We start from the raw sequence: 19,600 nt of genomic DNA, 5'->3' as shown, positions 1-19,600 counted from the left end.
AGTAAATACAAGAAGATTGTCATAATTCTCACAGAAATGTAAGAATACTTCCACAGATTTATTGGATATTTAGTATCACATTAAGTAAAATATAGATCATAGGGAAATGGTAAGTACAATTGTTCCTCCTGGAGAAATGTGTTTATTTTTATTTTATTTGCCTTTATATGTGGATCCTAATAATACTGGTTGTTGTATCATATATTGTAAGCTATTTTGACCTTTTACAAAATAATATCCTAAGTCCTAAATACTGTTGTACTGCTTATACAAACCTTTCGGTATTTAATAGGTAGTGCATGCCAGCAGCCAGTTGACAAAGGGCAGGGTGACCAATCTAAGAGAAGGTGGTATTACAATCCCAACACACATGAATGTAGCGCATTTGTGTATGGAGGAAATGGTGGTAACGACAATCGATTCAAAACGAAAGAAGAATGTGAAGCTCGTTGCAAAGGTAAATTATCTGAAATGTATATTTCTTCATTGTATCACTATCCATTTTTATCACTCAGTCGAAAAAATATACCATTTACAGATTGAAACTACAGATAATAACCAAAATTATCAAATTCTTATTACCAGACAAAAGCTACATTTATTACATATTTCAGATTAGAAATTACCATATGTAAATATTCCCCATGTACTCAATTCTTTCTCTCGAAACAATGCTTCCCGTGATGTAACACTAAATGATATTAATTGAAGTACTACTCACATAAAACTATTCATATTTATTTCTAATAAACAATGCATTATAAACAACTTTGATTTCGAATAAATTCTAAATAAGCATTTAGAATTTAGACATTGTTTTGAAGCACAACATGTAAATTCAAATGTCTGTCGCCAAACATTTAAGCAAGTTTATAGAAATTAAGTTTCTGTTAGGAAATATCAATACTGTATTACTTAATATTTCAATCGAAACAAAACTAAAATCTGGGGTTATAGTTGCAAAGTCCATCCTGCTTATTAAAATTAATCTCCCATTACCTGATATGATAGTACTATTCAACAGTTTTAAAGAAAAGACCAAAGCCCAGGGAAGTGATTACTCCCCTCTCCCCGTTAGGAAACTTTTGCCACTATATTAGAAATGTTCCTTAGCGTCCTTAGAATCACACAAATAGTTTTTTTCAACATATAAGTGCAAAACCTGGGTCCTGGGGGCCCTTAACCCTTCATCACCCGTGTATATTTGCAGATATCGATGGGATCTTATTAGCTGACCGTAGATCAGACCGTTAGTGTAATACTGGAACAAGTTAAACCTCGATGGATTTGCAAGGTTACAAGCTTTCCGTTTACGTAATGAACGGAAAATTTCTGTTACGAAGGAAAACTAATTGAGGGATATTTGAGAATTTTTCCCTTAAAAACGTCTCTTCTTGTGACACTTTTAGTTATTACGTGGCAACACTACAAACTAGGTGAATAATAATATGTATTTATGTGTTCCCTTTTATGTTGAACTTAAACTGTAAATTTGGTCTTGATCCTTCAAATACCAGCAGAGCAAATATGTATTTTATATTGTTCACAAAGTTCATAAAGATTGATTTTGGAGGAAGTACGGCAATGACTTTGAGTCAATATTCCGGCCATCAGTGCGACACTGGAAGAAGGTATACCTCGATCTATTTGTAAGAGCGTAGGCCCTTAGTTTACGTAACGTTCAACACATTTCTGGTTACAAAGGAAAGGTAATTGAGGGATATTTAAGAACATTTCCCTTAAGAGTCCCTTCTTCTGATTGTTTTAATTATTACGTAGTAACACTGCAGACCAGGTGAATAATACAATGGATTTATGTGTTCCGTTTTATGTTCAACCAAAACTCATAATTTGATCTTGATTCTTCAGATACCAGCAGAGGAAATATGTATTTTATAGTCTTCACATTGTACATAATAATTGATTTTCATGGAAATACGAGTGTGACTTTGTGTTAATGTTCCGCTTTATTTTTCTATAAAAAACAAGTTATTCTAGTTGATTTCCTCAATTGTTATATTATGACAGATTATCAGTACCGAGATGTCCTTCAGAATGGTTTTATGGTTTGTTAGGCTATGTTATAATAGAAATTATTTCAAAGCAATAATTTTACTGTTGTATGGTTACATTAATTCTTTTGAAAATACGTCTTAATCTGGTATTCTACAATGAATACAACTTAAAAACATGTTGCTTGGCTTGTGAAGTTATCAAACAACTCGCGAAGTTACTTCGTAGGGCATGTATTCTTATTTCATGTGTACAAAGATAATCCCACTTAATATAGTATGTAATATGTAGTTTTTTAATTACCGTAATATTAAACAATTTATTATATTCTTTGTGACCTTTTCTGTCTGTAAGTTGATAATAGTAGCACATTCGCCGGGAGATCCACGTGTTCTCAGTTATTCTCAAGAAGTTTGGCAAACAAAAAGAAGGCAGTCAGTCAGACGACAATTGCAACCAGATAAAAGATTGCTCTTGTGATAAATCGAAAATTATGTGTAATACACTACGCATAAAACGAAACTGACATGAGTAGGACAAATTTCATCCAAAAAAGCTTCTATAAAAATCTGTAGGTCAAAGAACTTCGGCAAGAGAGTGTCACTGCAAAACCGTACTACTTAACACCAAATTTCTTCTAAATTCCTACAGAATATGACACGAACAAACACGGTCTATCGCCGGGACTACCAAAGGTTTATTACACGATTGCTAAGTTAGTCTGCTGAATGATGTGTGGCAGAAAATTGTATACTCTCAATGGATAATTCACCATATTTGGAGCGTACTGCTACACTGTTACAGATTCAAGAAGTGGATTTCGTAGCAGCCGAAATTAGGTACAGCAACTTGTACCAGTTCGTCGAACTGAAATTGTTTATGGAAGAAACATACCTAAAGTTAAGTACATTGAAGGCGCACTCTGTGCAGGTATGTTAGTAAGTGTTTTGGTTATTGAAACAGATTTACTGTTACTCTGAGCTCTTATTAATCACTACCAACAAGTATGAGTTCCTTCGTGGCCACCCACGGTGGGAATGCTACATTCGAAGAACTCAGATTTACTTCATCTCTCGTACAGTTTATATTTACCCTTTTAATTGGAGTGATACGTAAATCCTCGGAAGTTATCCTATAAAAAGGGGAATAACACAGAAGAATCTTTTAAGACTGGTGGCTGGAGGTAATCACCACTTTCGGCAACACAATCATACATTGCTGTTCCTAATTCAAATGTTTGTGAATATCAAGACGAATAGCCGGTACGGTTCAATAGAGCTTCTATTTCTCTACGGCTTGTGAGATATCTCACTGCTATATCTAGGAGCATCTGATTTGACATCAACCAAGGTACACCTGAAACAGCTGAACAAACATCTTGCATTAAAATCTTGGCGACACGGGTTTCCAAAGACTTGGACTTGTATTACTTGCAGCTAAAAGTATAAATATAAACTAAAAAACAGATAAATTAAGTCTAAACCCCTGGAATGTAGCAATTTTGCCGTGGGCAACCAGGAAAGAACTGACGTGTGCCGCTGGTAATTAACAAAAACTAGTTGTAACAATAAAGCTGCTTCAGTAACCAAAACACTTACCAACAGGCTTGCACAGAGTGCGCCGTCAATGAACTTGTCTTTAGGTATGTTTCTTCTATGAACAATTTCAGCTTGCGGTCTGGTACAAGTTGAGGTACTTCATTTCGGCTGCTATGAGATCCACTTCTTGAATCTGTAACACTAATGAATCATCTTCCTATCGAATAGATGTTCATTAAATGACACGTTCAACTGTTCTAGTAAACATGTCACTAGAATTTTCCATGAAACATCCTTTCCCTTTCTTTCTGAACCTAATTAGCTGTATTTCTTGTAAAATATGTACTAGCCATCGTTCAACAGGATGCCTGCTACATACGGCCGTATAGTAGTACTCTCCAATTACTGTGAATTATCCACTGAGAGTATCCAAATTTCCGCCACACATCTCCCGCCAAGTGAACTTTCTGGTGGACAAACACTGTGTGCGTGTGTTTTCTCGGGGTTCTCCCGTTTCCTCCCAATTTCTTCATTCCACCATTTCATTCATTACTCATCATCACCGTCTCCTTTAGCCTAACCGACATGCGCGTGGGACGTAAAACTCAAAAATTTCATTTCATTTCATTTCATTTTTTCGCCACACACCATTCAGCAGCCTCACTTAGCAATCGTGTTAATTTTCGGAAACTTCGGTAGTCCCAGCGATAGACGGTGTTTGCTTGTGTCGTATTCTGTAGGAATTTGCATGCAAATTGGTGTTAATCGGTACGGTTTTGCAGTGTCACTTTCTTGCCAAAGTTCATTGACCCGCATGTTTTATAAAGTTTTTTTCGATGATATTTATCCTTCTCATATCAAATTTGTTTTATGCGTAGTGTATTACACAAAAGTTTTTTTCTATTTTTCACAACAGCAATCTTTTTTCCGGTAGCAATTGTCGTCTGACTGACTGTCTTCTTTTTGTTTGTTAATCTTCTCAGAATAACTGACAAGGAAGGGTCACGCAGTGGCTCCGCTGAGATCAGAACGAGACAATTGTGTTTGCATTTGATATGTTATAACTAGACGAATCCCAAAGTTATACGTGCCACTGAGCGGAATTTCGTGAGTTACAACATATTTTGTAATATAAAAGCTACAAAGCTGGCAGAATAGCTTGAACCGAGTGATTTGTTCGGAAACGGTTGGGTAAATGGAAACCTCGGACAATACGTATCCCATCATTTTCAAGGACACACTTTTTCGGATAAAAAAGTTTGCCCCAGGGTCCTCACAGGGTCCCGGACGGGGCCCAACTCAATTTTTTTAAATGGCAAGGGGGGTTAAGTAGCACATCGTTTGAAAGCTGTTGTAAAATGAAAGAAAATGCAGCAAGTCTCGACTCTCTACGACAATCCTGTGGAAAATGGCGGCGGGTCAAAATATAAACAAAAACTTAATTGAAAAGTCCATGGTCACCCCTATAAATCAGAAAGGGTGAGACAAATATGAAAATAGGAAAGGAAGTGTGGCATTATTTTCAAAGTACAACAATTTAAGTTAAAGCGTCTTGTCCCAGGGTGCACACAAGGTTCCAGGTGGGGTTCAACTAAAAAGTTTCAAATAGCAAGAGAGGTTAAGAAGCTTATCGTTTGCAAGATCTTGTTAAATGAAAGTAGATGGAGCAAGTCTAGACTTTCTACGACAACCCTGTTCAAAATTGCGGCGAGCCAAAATGTAAACAAAAGCTTAATTGAAAAACTATGGCCACTTAAATCCAAGATGGCCGGTTGAAACCTATGTCATTCATAACAGTACAAATCTCTATTTTTCTCTAGAGATATCTAGAAATAATAGGAAGACTAAATAACAATTGAATTTCGATTCACTTCAACTATTGTTTCATTTGGTAACAACACATGTATGTTTTGTTCTTAATGCACGTTTGTCACGGTTCTCCGACATCATTTACGGAATTTGCGATGTACACACAACTATGGTTTCCTACTCATACTGCTAGACAAATGTTGAATACCTTCGGGTATTTTTCAAATTTTGTGATATGTAGTTCATACAGAAATAACTTGCTGCACCAGTAGGTAGGGGGGCTCTATTGTAACGTATTCGTGATGGTTACATGTCATTTGTTGGTTTGATCGCGATACCAAATATACAAAAAAAACTCATTTGCAAGACTGGCGAGTAGTACCAAACATGTGTAAGTAATTTCAGTATATCGAGCTGCGTCAAACTTTGTTGGTTTGATCACAGTATTCCAAGAAATAACATTTATATACAAACTCATTTTTCACGCTCGCAGCCATATTGATTACAGATTATACTCTGTGATATTTTGTGGATATCTACTATTAACCCAACACCAGTGGTGTGAGCTGGATATGCGTTCGATACATAGTGCGGCATTTTGAACTGAAGGTGTCGCGTTTTTGAACATTTTGCATTTTTTAGTCACTTACTAATCAACATGAATGCCAAATTTATTTTCCTAGCTTCAGCAGTCTGGTATGATTATCCTTTAGACATAGGTTTTAAGCGGCCACCTTGGATTCAAGATGGCCATAGATTTTCAATTAAGCTTTTTTTTACATTTTGACCCACCGCAATTTTGGACACGGTTGTCGTAGAAAGTCGAGACGTGCTCCATCATCTTTCACTTAACAAGAGCTTTCAAACGATGTCCTACCTCTCTTGCCATTTGAAACTTTTTAGTTGGACCCCACCTGGGACCATGTGGGGATCCCGGGACAAGACGTTTTCACTTAAATCGTTGTACTTTGAAAATAATGCCACACTTCCTTTCCTGTTTTCACATTTGTCTCACCCTTTCCGATTTATAGGGGTGACCATCGACTTTTCAATTGTTTTTGTTTACATTTTGACCCGCCGCCATTTTGCACAGGGTTGATGTAGAGAGTCGATACTTGTTGCATTTTCTCTTATTTTACAACAGCTTTCAAATGATGTGCCACATAATCCCCATGCCATTTGAAAATTTTGAGTTGGACCCCGTCTGAGACCCTGCGGGGGACCCTGGTACAAAGTTTTTTACCCTAAAAAGTTTGTCGTTGAAAATGATGGGATACGTGTTGGCCAAGTTTTCCATTTACCCAACCGTTTCCGAACAAATCACTCGGTTCAAACTATTCTGCCAGGTAATTTTTCTGTAGTTCTTACATTACAAACTATGTTGTAACTCACGATATTCTGCCCGGTGGCACGTATAACTTTGGGATTCATCTAGTTATGTCATATCAAATGCAAACACAATTGTCTCGTTCGGATCTCAGCGGAGCCACTGCGTGACCCTTCATTGTGAGAACACGTGGATGTCAGGGCGAATGTGCTACCATTATCAACTTACAGACAGACATGAAATAAGAATACATGCCCTACGTAGTAACTTTAAGAGTTGTTTGATAACTTCACATACCAACAGACATGTTTGAAAGTTGTATTCATTGTAGAATATCAGAACAAGAAATAATTTCAAAAAAACACAATATAACCATACAACAGTAAAATTATTGCTTTGAAATAATTTCTATTATACCATGAGCCAACAAACCACAAAACCATCCTGGAGTATTTTCCGGCACTGGGAATCTATCGTCATATAACGAATGAGAACATCAACTAGAATAACTTGTTTTCTGTAGAAAATTAGAACGGGACATTGACACTAAGCCATACTCGTACTTTCATGATAGTCTATTATTATGAATCCTGTGAAGACTATAAACATATATTTCTTTTGATGCTATTTGATGGATCAAAGGAAAATTTCAGTTTAAGTTGAACATAAAGTAGGACACGTAAATACATTTTATTATTCACGTAGTTGGCTGCGTTGTCACGCAATAACTGTACATTAACTCAGTCATACTCGTAAGTTCACGAAAAGCAATTACTCTGTTCCGTGAGAAGACTATAAAATACATATTTTCTTTGCTGTTATTTGAAGGATCAAGTCCAAATTTTCAGTTTAACACAAAACAGAACAAATAAATACATTTTTTATTCACCTGGTCTGCAGTGTTGCTGCGTAATAACTAAAACAATCACAAGAAGGGACTTTTAAGGGAAATTTTCTTAAATATCCCTCAATTATTTTTCCTTTGTAACCAGAAATGTCTCGTTCATTACGTAAAATGAGAGTCTATACTCTTTCAAATCGATCGAGGTATAACTTGTTCCAGTGTTACTCTAACGGTCTGTATCTACGGTCATTTAAAGAGACCCCATCGATGTCTGTAAATATAGGTTAAGGGCCCCAGCACCCAGGTGTTGCACTTATATATTGACCAACAACTATTTTTTATTCTAAGGACTCTAAGGAACATTTCTAATAAAGTGTCAAAAGTTCCCAAACGAGGGTGTTATCACCCCTTGGCCCTTGATCTAGAATGTTCGTCTTTGATAATTGAACGTCCTTGGTAATATTGAACTTCTAATAACAAGAGTTAGATTAAAATAACAGAAAAATTACCTTTTACAACATGTGAAAATGTATTTCGTACTCCTAATTGGGAGCATAAAATGATTATTAATGGAAACTGAATTCAGTTGGTCCATTTTCGCAATAATAACACATACATGCAACATAGAAAAGAATTTCATTTAAGTAGCCAACGATTTAAGTTGAAAGCAAATGTAGAAGAAACGTAGGTGATTTAAAAGTCATGTAAAGATGTATTGGATTAAAGTTGAAATTACAAAGTTGGAAATAAATATATACATACGTTTCTGATGCAGTAGATATGTGTATGACATTGATAAATTATAACTTAAATTAACATTTATATTACGATATCAAGAATTTATTCCACAGGAACAGCTTAATGTTGAAAGCTACAATTTCAAAATCTTCATTAAAAAAAATAAACAAATCTATCTAGATGATTGCACATACTGAACACAACACAAGCACTAGCAAATTCAAACATTAGCCTCCTCTCAACTACATAACAAGCCAGCTAGAGATCTATGTTGAGATCCAACTTGCAACATATCGTATGGGATCGATGATTAGAAAAGATGACCGAAATAACCAATATCATGGATATAAAAGCATTGAAGCAGACTCTACATATTACAGCAAAAATTATGAAGGATTTAGGAGGGAAATGTTAGTCGGTTGATTGTAGAAATTATGAGGATTTCAACTACGGGGTAGAAATATTTATTACGAAATTCATGACAGAAAAGTGACGTAAAAAATCTTCTTGTCCAAGAGCATTCCGTGACGGGAATTGAATGCTTGGGACCAAAATGGAAAAGAATGTCCATGTGATTTTGAAGAAATGTTGGAGATATCTATGTTCAGCAGTATCTTGAATATGGGAAAATATTTTACGAGCACAAATCCCTTAATGCCAAAATGATGTAACTCACATTATTGTCTTTTGAGGTATTTAACCCCTTGTTAGAATTTCAATAAAAATTTCAGAAATATATTTGGTGTATCATGTTTCTACACAAATGTGTTTAATACCTATTCTTTAATTTATAACTATAATAATTTGTAACTATAATAAAGCTTGATCAGTTATAAATCTCGTAGATAAGGCTAAATGAACTTTCATCACTTGCAACATAACCAGTTAAAGAATATGATTAACAAGAGGAGTAAGTACAAGATAGACAACACAATATTAACGGAACGAGGGGAACGGCTATGCTATGTTATTAAAATACATCAAATAAACTGTTGAATCGTAAAAATATTGAATGATGGACAACGGAAACAGTGGTACTTTCACATATTGGCAAAAGAAGAATGGGCAGAGTAGGTCACGAACCTCCGTCGCCACCTTCAAATCCACTATTTTGAAATATGTGATACTTTTTAAGTGGGAAGGTAGTCACGTAATATATCAATTAGAGCCAGAATGTTCTCAAAAGATCAATTTTGAGTTTTAGTGATCGTTATCTGTACTTATTTGGAAGATTTAGGATCATCTTTATAGTTATTTACGAAGATATAACAGACTGATATTCGTATGTTGAAAGTCTCGATTATCACGAAAACACATGTGAGTTAAACTTATTTACAAGTCAAGGAAACTAACAGTGAATTTCGGTACCCAAGTTGTATATTATTACATTGTTATTAAAAAATTTCACTCATTGGATATAAAATTTCACTGTTAGTTTCCTTGGATTGTAGATATTTTTGACTTACATGTGTTTCCGTGATAATCCAAACATTCAACATACGAGTATCAGTCTCTTACATTTTCGTAAATAACTATAAAGATGATCATAAATCTTCCAAATAAGTACAGATAACGATCACTATAGCTCAAAATTGACTTTTTGAGTATGCTGGCGCTAATTGATGAATCACATGACTACATTTCAATTTCAAAAAATATCACAGATTTCAAGATGGAGGTGGAAGTTCGTGATCTACTCTGCCCATTCTTCTTTCGCCAGTGTGTGAAACTACCACAATTTGCTTAATCTATCTTTTATTGTTTTAACGATTCAACAGTTTATTAATGTATTTCAATAACATAGCATAGCCGCTTTACCCCTCCCAGTCCTTTGACCCTCTCCCTGTTCTTTTCTTATGGCGCCCAAGTGCTAGAACTATGCATATATACATATTTTCACATCTTCTACCACGCACACTTACTCTCATCCAGCAACTCAATTCATCAATTTGGACCCTATACTTGTCAGTGTTTCCCACGAGATTAGAAATTTCTTGGCTTTCCTCGATACTTGTCTTGAGAATGGGGCGACAAATGAAAACAGAGGTACTTCTTTTAGTTTCGAAGAAAATAATAAATGTCAAAGTCCTCTAGACAATAATAGTCTGCCCAACTATTATATTTCATGCACTGTTTTGTGTTACATGATTCATATTATAAAATGTATTAAGTGATAAAGCAATTGTAAACAATGGAGAGCATTTGTCAATGGTTAAAGATACACAACTCATTAGACTATACTCTAACAATAATTATAGTTTGAATGTTGCTATTCACACTTCGTGGAATCCTTATGACTCAGAAGGATTCTGGTAACTTTTAGATGAAATTAGGAAAAATCATTGCATTAACTTCGCCCGTGATGCGAAGAGCTATCCAATAATATAGACAAGATGACGAAAATTCTAGACAATTTTAACAAAAAAAATTATATTTGTCATCTTTTCTCGATTTCTGGGTAGCAGTAACTGTCTTCACCATTAAAACTCATGGCGAATATCAGTGAAGCTAAAACAATCAATTCAGCAAATGAATTGTACCATTTGAACCACCATCGATTTCAACATTCACTTCGAATTTCGAACACTTGATATATTTTGCAGCCATAATAGTGTAACTCCAACTGCACTACTTTCGCTGCCAGCTGAACGATTGCGCCACTAATAGGTGAAAATATACTGACGCCTACACGTTGATATGCATACTATGACCTACACCGTTAATGAAACGTCACTTGGTAAACACGATACTCGCCATACCTTTAAACAGTGAAGTTCAACTACATGAACTTTATCCCGCTCATAAATATATCTCTCCTGTATAATGTATTTATCCGTATAATACTATTACCTAAGATCTTCTTGTATATTTCAATATACAGTGCACTACAGACTGTTTGTACTGTACTTTTCCCCAAATAAACAGATCAGTAGAAAAATGACTGCCCTTGTTTCATACGAGGAAGCATATAATCAAGGATAAAGCAAAAGAGAATGTACTATCATAAGTATTGTGTTTAAGATATATTATTATACAATTGAATATCTAATGTGTTTATTTGAATTTATTTCCTATTTTTCTAGGAAATGCACGTAATTTCGCAGACAATCCAAGTAAGTGCAAATAGTTATGAATTCTATCATTTACCAAAATTTAATAAAATATTGTATTTCATAATATGATTTGTTAGTATACATGGTACTTTAAGTTATCTCTATTTAGATTAAACACAAACTTTGGGTTTTATTTCACAAAACAAAATTAGGATAGTCTTCCGAACTATAGTATCAAATATTTTAATCAGAAGGGATTCTCATTTCTTCAAAATCGATATAGCAGGGAACATAGAACCTACTCTAGAACACCAAAGTTATAAAAACCAATATCTTGCTTTTACGTTTTTTTCATGGAAAATATATATTATACAATATGGGGCTAAATTCGTTGTACAAAAGAAGAGGATTGATTCCTGGGAGTAAAACAAACAAAAAAGTTCCAATAAACATAGGGCGAAAACCCCATTCTTTACGTGTTATAGGCTACCTTGGTCGGGTCAAGACTTCACTTAGGAACTAGTATGTCCCCTATCCAAATATGCGTGTTTCAGAATCCTGAGGTGCTTCCACAACAATTTTTATAGAGGGAGTTTGACTACAGGCATATGATATAAAGTACTCTCCAACTACCTACATAAAATTGTTGCGTGAGTATCTTAGGTTTTTAAAACTTGTATTTTTGGATAGAGTACACACTAGTTCCTAAGTGAAGTTTTGACCCAACTACAGTAGGTCCTATAGTTTTGGAGCTATGGACATTTAGAATTCATTTTTTCATGTTTTCGGTAGCCTATAACACGTAAACGATGGGGTTCTCGCCCTATGTTTGTTGGAACGTTTTTGTTTGTTTTATTCTCGGGATCACTCCTCTGCTTTTGTACAAGGAATTTAGCGCTATACTGTATATTAAAGTATATATGGGCAGACTTCTTCATCTTCTCTTGTCAGTAGAGACACAAGCATGAATTCTTTAAGAAATTCGGTAGATTCAAAAACCATGTTTGTATCAATTACTATTTTTTGTTCTTTAAAAGGTGTTCGTTGAAATCAAAAAGGTAGTATAATGAAACTTCCAGTTTCTATAGATAAAATAGATCCAAAGCTTATAGTAGTATCAATAGAAATCGACTTTTGCGGTCTTTTTCTGTTTGTGTTGCTTACTTAAGTTAAAACTAGAAGTTCTACCATATCAGTAGAGTAGCATCGTTAAAAATAATACGTTTTCTAAACTCTGCATTCATATAAAGGAAAATATTTACTCTTATCCCTATTTTAGAAATGACCTCATATCACACAACGATTCTTTCTAGAATAATAGCTCTAGTTTTTCAACATCTAAATCGCTATAGAACTAATACGTAATATTTCCGTTAAAGAATAACTGTGGCTAAATTTTATACAGTAGTATTTACGTATGGCACTAACAGGATATAAAGATAATGTATTCTTCTATAGGCCAATATCTGTTATTTCTGTAATATCTATTATCTACTGAAAATAATCAAAGACAGGCTACTTAAATTCACGTCACCGTACATTCAAACCCCTCAGCACGGCTTTCTACAGAAAAGTTCAAGTCTCAGAAACTTAAATACAGTTCAAGTCTCCCAAATTTATGAATAACAATCCTGAATCAGACGTCGTCTATTTTGATCTCTCCAAGACCTTTCATTCTATCAGTCACATTCCTCTTCTTCACAATCTTTTAAACAGGTTTAGTGTCCATAGTTAATTCCTCTCTTTAATCACCAGCTACATGAAGGGCCGTAAACAGAAATTTGTTCTTTTAGTGGCTACTTACACCCCCGAACCTGTGATCTCTGGGAAGTGCCTCAGGAGAGTATAGTTGGGCCCCTGTTATTTATCCTGTATATGGAAGACCTCTACTTATACTTATCAGCTAATCCATGCGTCCTTCTTTTGCTAATGATTGTAAGTTATATAGAGAAATATTGTGCTTCCATGACACGAGTTCCCTACAGAAAGACATGGTGTGAAACATAAATTATCTTGTTGACATGGTGTGAAATCTGGTGATTGAAACTTAACAACAAGAAATACCAACCATTACAATTACTCTGAAAAAGCTCAGTAATAACACAAATTTCCTGGTTTCAGTCAGAATTTAATTTGTTCGTTTAGGTGGTTTCGGTCTGTTAATAATCATCCTATATACTTGAAAATACCTACTTTGTGTATAGTATTATTTGATATTTTGTACCATCCATAATTTTCAGTATTGTGATCCTGGCGGACTTCTATGTATTTAATTACCAAAGCATTTACTGCTAGATCTATGGACCTGCAAGCGTTTAATACGACCTCTGCGTTGTTTCCGATTGAACCCCTATCATCCCTATCAGACTTACCTTGTGAAAATACTCCGTAATCTCGAGAATATCATTCAGCTCTATTCCCTGATTTATTTTTGATCTTCCTTATAGCATGCTCCGCAAGATGGTTAAAGAAAGAATGATGAAAGGCATCACTTTTCTCAAGCCGTTCTTGACACGGAAGATCGTGGACAGGAATTTTCCTACTCGGCCTTTAGTTTGGGAGTCACTTAAACGTACTTTAATATAATTAGTTTTCTTTGTCATTCCGAACTCTGGAAGAATATAATACAATATTTCCCTCCTAACTTAGTTCTTGATATTTATGTCGGTCTGCTGTGTTGTTATTTGTTTCAAGTATTTTTTCGAAATGTTAATAGCTGGTAGAAGATCAATCGATATTGCTTAAATCTGTACTGATAATCCCCAATAATTTCATGTCCGTATGGGGTCAACCTTGCTATATATAATGGTTGGAAGTGTTTTATTGTATGTTGAGAGAAGAAAAATGGGTCAATGATTTTTACAATCAGTTTTCTCTCCTTTCCTGAAACAACGATTAATTCCTCCCACTCTTGTCGTAATTCATTTTTGTTTCAGGTAAAGAGGACGTGTGGATTCATCTTATTTCAAATTTTTGCCTTTCAGATAAAATTAGCTCAACCGAAGTTACATCCAGAGATGTATGTTTGTTGAATTACTTAAAACAAGTTTCTGTTTCTGTTCGGTTACACTCTCGAATATTCTTTTTGGCCGTACCTATTTTCCATTCTCCTCGAAGATTAGACTTTGGCTTCGTGCTAAGCAAAGCAACAATAAATCTTCCTATCTACGCAAGATGCCATCTGTATTAGTGAGAATTATTCTACCCATTTTCTTTAATATATAATCACGATGTAAATAGTCTTCCTTAGAACACTAACAGATATAATCAGTAAAACGGCTCTATAATGTGGGACTAAAGGCTATCATAGAAACGAAATATTTTTCCTCTGAATAGTCGAGCATTCTTCCCTACCTTTCAGATGAATACAATCTGCAAACGGTACTCATATTGTGCTTTAATATGTTTACCTAAAACCTTTAGTTCACACTAGTATTCTGGTTTCACACTAAGTAATCTCGTTCATACTTTTCTTTGTAGGTCTTTTATGTTACTTTATCTTCACGTCCATATTTCATATGATTTCCTATGTACAAGTTTCATCGTCATGATTCTTATCCTGTTCTGCTATAAGCAAGTCATTTTTAATTGTTCCTCAGGTAGCAAATTTTAAGTCAGTTATTCGCGAGAAATTGCAGTTGAATTTCGATAACGGAATGATAACCTCAAACTAAATATATCAACCGCTTATTGAGTGGAGTATGTACTGGGATTTTAATCAGTTCTATACTAGTTGGAAATGTTTGCCTTTGAAACCGAAAGTAATACTGTTGTCAGCGGTTTCAATTACGTGTACCATGAACTTCGATCGACACGATTCTCACACTCTCTAAACATAGTTGAATGGTAAGATCGATTGTGTGTATTTAATGCATTGTATATAAAACGTAATATTACTTGAGATAAATGTACCATATATCAAGTCTGGTTACTGTATTTGCATGACTGCTCTTTACGAAGACTTATCAAGCACATATATGGACAAGCACTTTAGGTAAAATAGGAAGTAAGAATTAGAGACTGCCGGCAAAAGTAAACAAGTTATTTAAATGCATATTCTTCAGCGAAAGAAATTTGTATCATGTATAAATTTAGTATTACTTACAATAAATTTGATTATTACAGATTTAAATTTTACAACACAAACATTAACTTGCACGAAGTAAGGAATATGTATAAGTAAATTAAGAAATATTAGTGCGAAATATGAATCAATTTGTTAAATAACATAGCTGTATGTGCACCCAACAACAACCTAAACGTGCCGCTATGTTATTTTGAAACTTTGATCACTAAATTGTATACGAGAACAGAAATTTCGAACTAGATTAGGTTCCGATTTACTGCCTGGGTCAATATACTTGTAACATTTATATTATAAATCGGTAATAATATTTTAATATACCAGTGAGTATATAACCGAAATATATATTTACATCAGCTAATGCTTCTGGCAACAAATACTATTCGAAGCTTTCTTGCACCCACTGGAAAACGTGAAGTATATTAATATTTATTTGCATATATTGTTATTGTAGACTGTTCCCATAATGCCCACCGACTTCGATTTTACAAAATTTGAGAAATAAATTTCACTTTTTATTTAGTGGTCAATTTGAAGGCATTTTGTTATACTACCATTAAGAAACCCATATACATCATATTACGAATCAATCATTATGGAACAATCTTATGTGTGACACGCAGCAGTGGTACCAATCTTTGAAAGTTTCATTTACAACTTTTTTCTTTTTTCTTTTTTAACTGATTTTGTGAGTAATGGTGCATTCAGTATAAAGGTACAACAAGATATTCTCTTTCTCTCTCTCTGTCCCTGTGTGTGTGTGTGTGTGTTTGTTTGTTTCTAGTTTCCGGCGTAAGCGTGTGGATACTACCAGGTATACTTTCGTGTGTACAAATGCTAGTGTGTGTGTGTGTGGCGCGGGTATATGAACTATTAATTGAGATCGCGTAGTGGAACTTATCAATATTAGTACGTACATACAAACGGCTGTTACTTCACACGATAACTTTGGACGAATGCGAATTTTTAAATTCTGCTTTTTGCAATAAATAAGTAGAGTGATTCCTCTCGAGGGAGTTCCCCTAAATGGTAGCCCCCTACCATGTCCAATTAAATCACAAATTGCCGCAATCGTTTGTACATTGTTTGTACAGAAATGTACAGGCCAAATTTTCGTTTGTACACTATTAGGGGCGCCGCCAGAACGAAAACAAATTGGGGCTGTTTAATTGGTACCCTTCCCACCAACATGTTCTATTCAATCACTAATTATCGCAATCGTTTGTACTTCGTTTGTACAGAAATGTGCACCCGAAATTTTCGTTTGTACATAATTAAGGGCGCCGCCAGAACGAAAACAAAGTGGGGAGCTGTCTGAGTGGTAGCTCCCCCCACGATGTCCAATTGAATCACAAAGTATCGCAATCGTTTGTACATTGTTTGTAGAGAAATGTGAAGGCCAAATTTTCGTTTGTACACTATTAGGGGCGACGCCAGAACGAAAACAAATTGGGGGCTGTCCAAATGGTAGCCCCCCCCCACCATGTCCTATTCAATCACAAATTATAGCAATCGTTTGTACTTCGTTTGTACAGAAACGTGCAGGCGAAATTTTTGTTTGTACACAATTAGGGGCGCCGCCAGAACAGAAAAAAATGGGGGCTGTCTAAGTGGTAGCCCCCCCCCACCATGTCCAATTGAATCACAAATTGTCGCAATTGTTTGTACTTCATTTGTACAGAAATGTGCAGGCGAAATGTATGTTCGCACGCAATTAGGGGCGCCGCCAGAACGAAAAAAATTGGGGGCTGTCTAAGTGGTAGCCCCCGACCATGTCCTATTCAATCACAAATTGTCGCAATCGTTTGTACTTCGTTTGTACAGAAATGTGCACGCGAAATTTTCGTTTGTACATAATTAAGGGCGCCGCCAGAACAGAAAAAAATGGGGGCTGTCTAAGTGGTAGCCCCCCCCCACCATGTCCAATTCAATCACAAGTTGTCGCATTCGTTTGTGCATCGTTTGTACAGAAATGTGCAGACGAAATGTTTGTTTGAACAAACTTAGGGGCGCCGCCAGAACGAAAACTAAGTGGGGGCTGTCTAAGTGGTAGCCCCCCCCCATCATGTCCAATTGAATCACAAATTGTCACAATCGTTTGTACTTCGTTTGTACAGAAATGTGCAGGCAAAATGTATGTTCGTACACAATTAGGGGCGCCGCTAGAACGAAAACAAAGTGGGGGACTGTCTAACTGGTAGCCCCCCACCAACATGTTCTATTCTATCACAAATTATCGCAATCGTTTCTACTTCGTGTGTACAGAAATGTGCAGGCAAAAGTTTCGTTTGTACACAATTAAGGGCGCCGACAGAACAGAAAAAAGGGGACTGTTTAAGTGGTAGCCCCCCCCACCATGTCCAATACAATCGCAAATTATCGCAATCGTTTGTACTTCGTTTGTACAGAAACGGGTAGGCGAAATGTTTGTTTGTTCACAATTAGGGGCGCCGCCAGAACGAAAACTAAGTGGGGTGCTTTCTAAGTAATACCTCCCCACCATGTCCAATTGAATCACAAATTGTCGGAATCGTTTGTACTTCGTTTGTACAGAAACGAGCAGGCGAAATGTTTGTTTGTACACAATTAGGGGCGCCGCCAGAACGAAAACTAAGTGGGGCTGTCTAAGTGGTAGCCCCCGACCATGTCCAATTCAATCACAAATTGTCGCAATCGTTTGTACGTCGTTTTTACAGAAATGTTCAGGCAAAATTTTCGTTTGTACACAATTAGGGGCGCCGCCAGAACGAAAACAAACTGGGGGCTCTCTAACTGGTAGCTTCCCACCAACATGTCCAATTGAATCACAAATTTTCGTAATCGTTTGTACATCGTTTGTACAGAAATATGCATGCGTAATTTTCGTTTGTACACAATTAATGGCGCCGCCAGAACGAAAACAAAGTGGGGCTGTCTAAATGGTAGCCCCCACCATATCCAATTCAATCACAAATTATATCAATCGCTTGTACATCATTTGCACAGAAATGTGCAGGCGAAATTTTCGTTTGTACTCTATTAGGGGCGCCGCCAGAACGAAAACAATGTGAGGGTTTGTATAAATGGTAGAAGCATTAAAAGAATGTGTCACATTTATGGAGTATTTTTCTAACAGGACTTTGTTCACACTATTGTGTGGTTTGGTTTGTTCACACTATCGTGTGATTCACTATATTGATCTTATCCTAACGATGATGGAGTTAAATGTTTTTTTTTGTTTTTTTTTTATATTTATATTTATACTTACAATCATTATTGATGAGTTAGTTTTTCACTCCTCGGCTCTTATTATTAAACTTATTCATTATTTCTTACGTGAACTGAATCCTTATGAGAAAAATGTATTTTTTTCTTTCTATCTTGCGCAGAAACCGTTATTCTCATCTCGTACAGGAAATTGATAAGTGGAAGATATAACAAATCCACAAAGTAGACTGTTAAAGGGAAAATTATAACACAGTATTTTGTTTTATATGATCATCTTCATTAAACTCATTTTGCAGAAACTATAGAATGCATGGTGAAGTATTTTGGTGCATTCAGCATTCTGATTTACGAGTAGAGTTGCTAACTGGCCGGTATTTGCTGTAATTTTGATTAAGGCCGGTGACCGGTACAAACTTCTTATTAGACCCCTTCTGACCGGTATTTTGGAATCTGCAATCCAGAATATAACATTGAACATCGAAATTTTTCAACAGTGCCTTTACAAACACAAATTTCAGTTGTATTATACATTATCGATATTTTTTAACGTATGGCAGTTTCTTTTTTATTTATTTAACATAACAAATTTGATAACACTTATATTTTATTGTAAAAGAATTTTATTCATTTATTGAGAGTAGAAAATGACTTTTTAAAGCAATTTCCTTTGTTTGAAGTGAAGTTTATAGAATAAATTTCATTTTATGAATCAACTATTGTTACATAAAGATTAATATCCAGTATTATTCATCTGTTTCGATAATTTTAAACAAGTGGCAATTGCTGGTAAATATAATAACGATCAATACAGTCTTCAGTTTCTCATTTGTACAGAGAATTTTGAGGGTGTGCCGGTAATTTTGTTTTCCTGAGTTGGCAACCTATTTACGAGGTTTTGTTTCAACTCTGCTACGTAGTGGCTCCGTACTGACACTCCGCATGCAAATAAGTATGTAAGGCTACCATACGCCCCGGTTTCTTAAAATT

The 19,600-nt window shown here is 35.4% G+C and overlaps 1 protein-coding gene across 1 annotated transcript in view; it reads left to right on the top strand.

The window, feature by feature from the left end:
• LOC145691544 (carboxypeptidase inhibitor SmCI-like) overlaps positions 1–19,600 on the top strand; it is a 96,516-nt gene that overhangs the window by 66,164 nt on the left and 10,752 nt on the right. The window contains exons 11-12 of the mRNA XM_081766953.1: positions 293–457; positions 11,353–11,382. Coding sequence (XP_081623079.1) covers positions 293–457; positions 11,353–11,382 — 195 coding nt within the window. The remainder of the gene's footprint in view (positions 1–292; positions 458–11,352; positions 11,383–19,600) is intronic.

The sequence above is a fragment of the Thermobia domestica genome, chromosome 8 (assembly GCF_964235325.1).
Source record: "Thermobia domestica chromosome 8, izTheDome1.hap1.1, whole genome shotgun sequence".
NCBI lineage: Eukaryota > Metazoa > Arthropoda > Insecta > Zygentoma > Lepismatidae > Thermobia > Thermobia domestica.
Note: the sequence above shows the minus strand (reverse complement) of the source record. Positions and strands in the feature narration are given on the sequence as shown.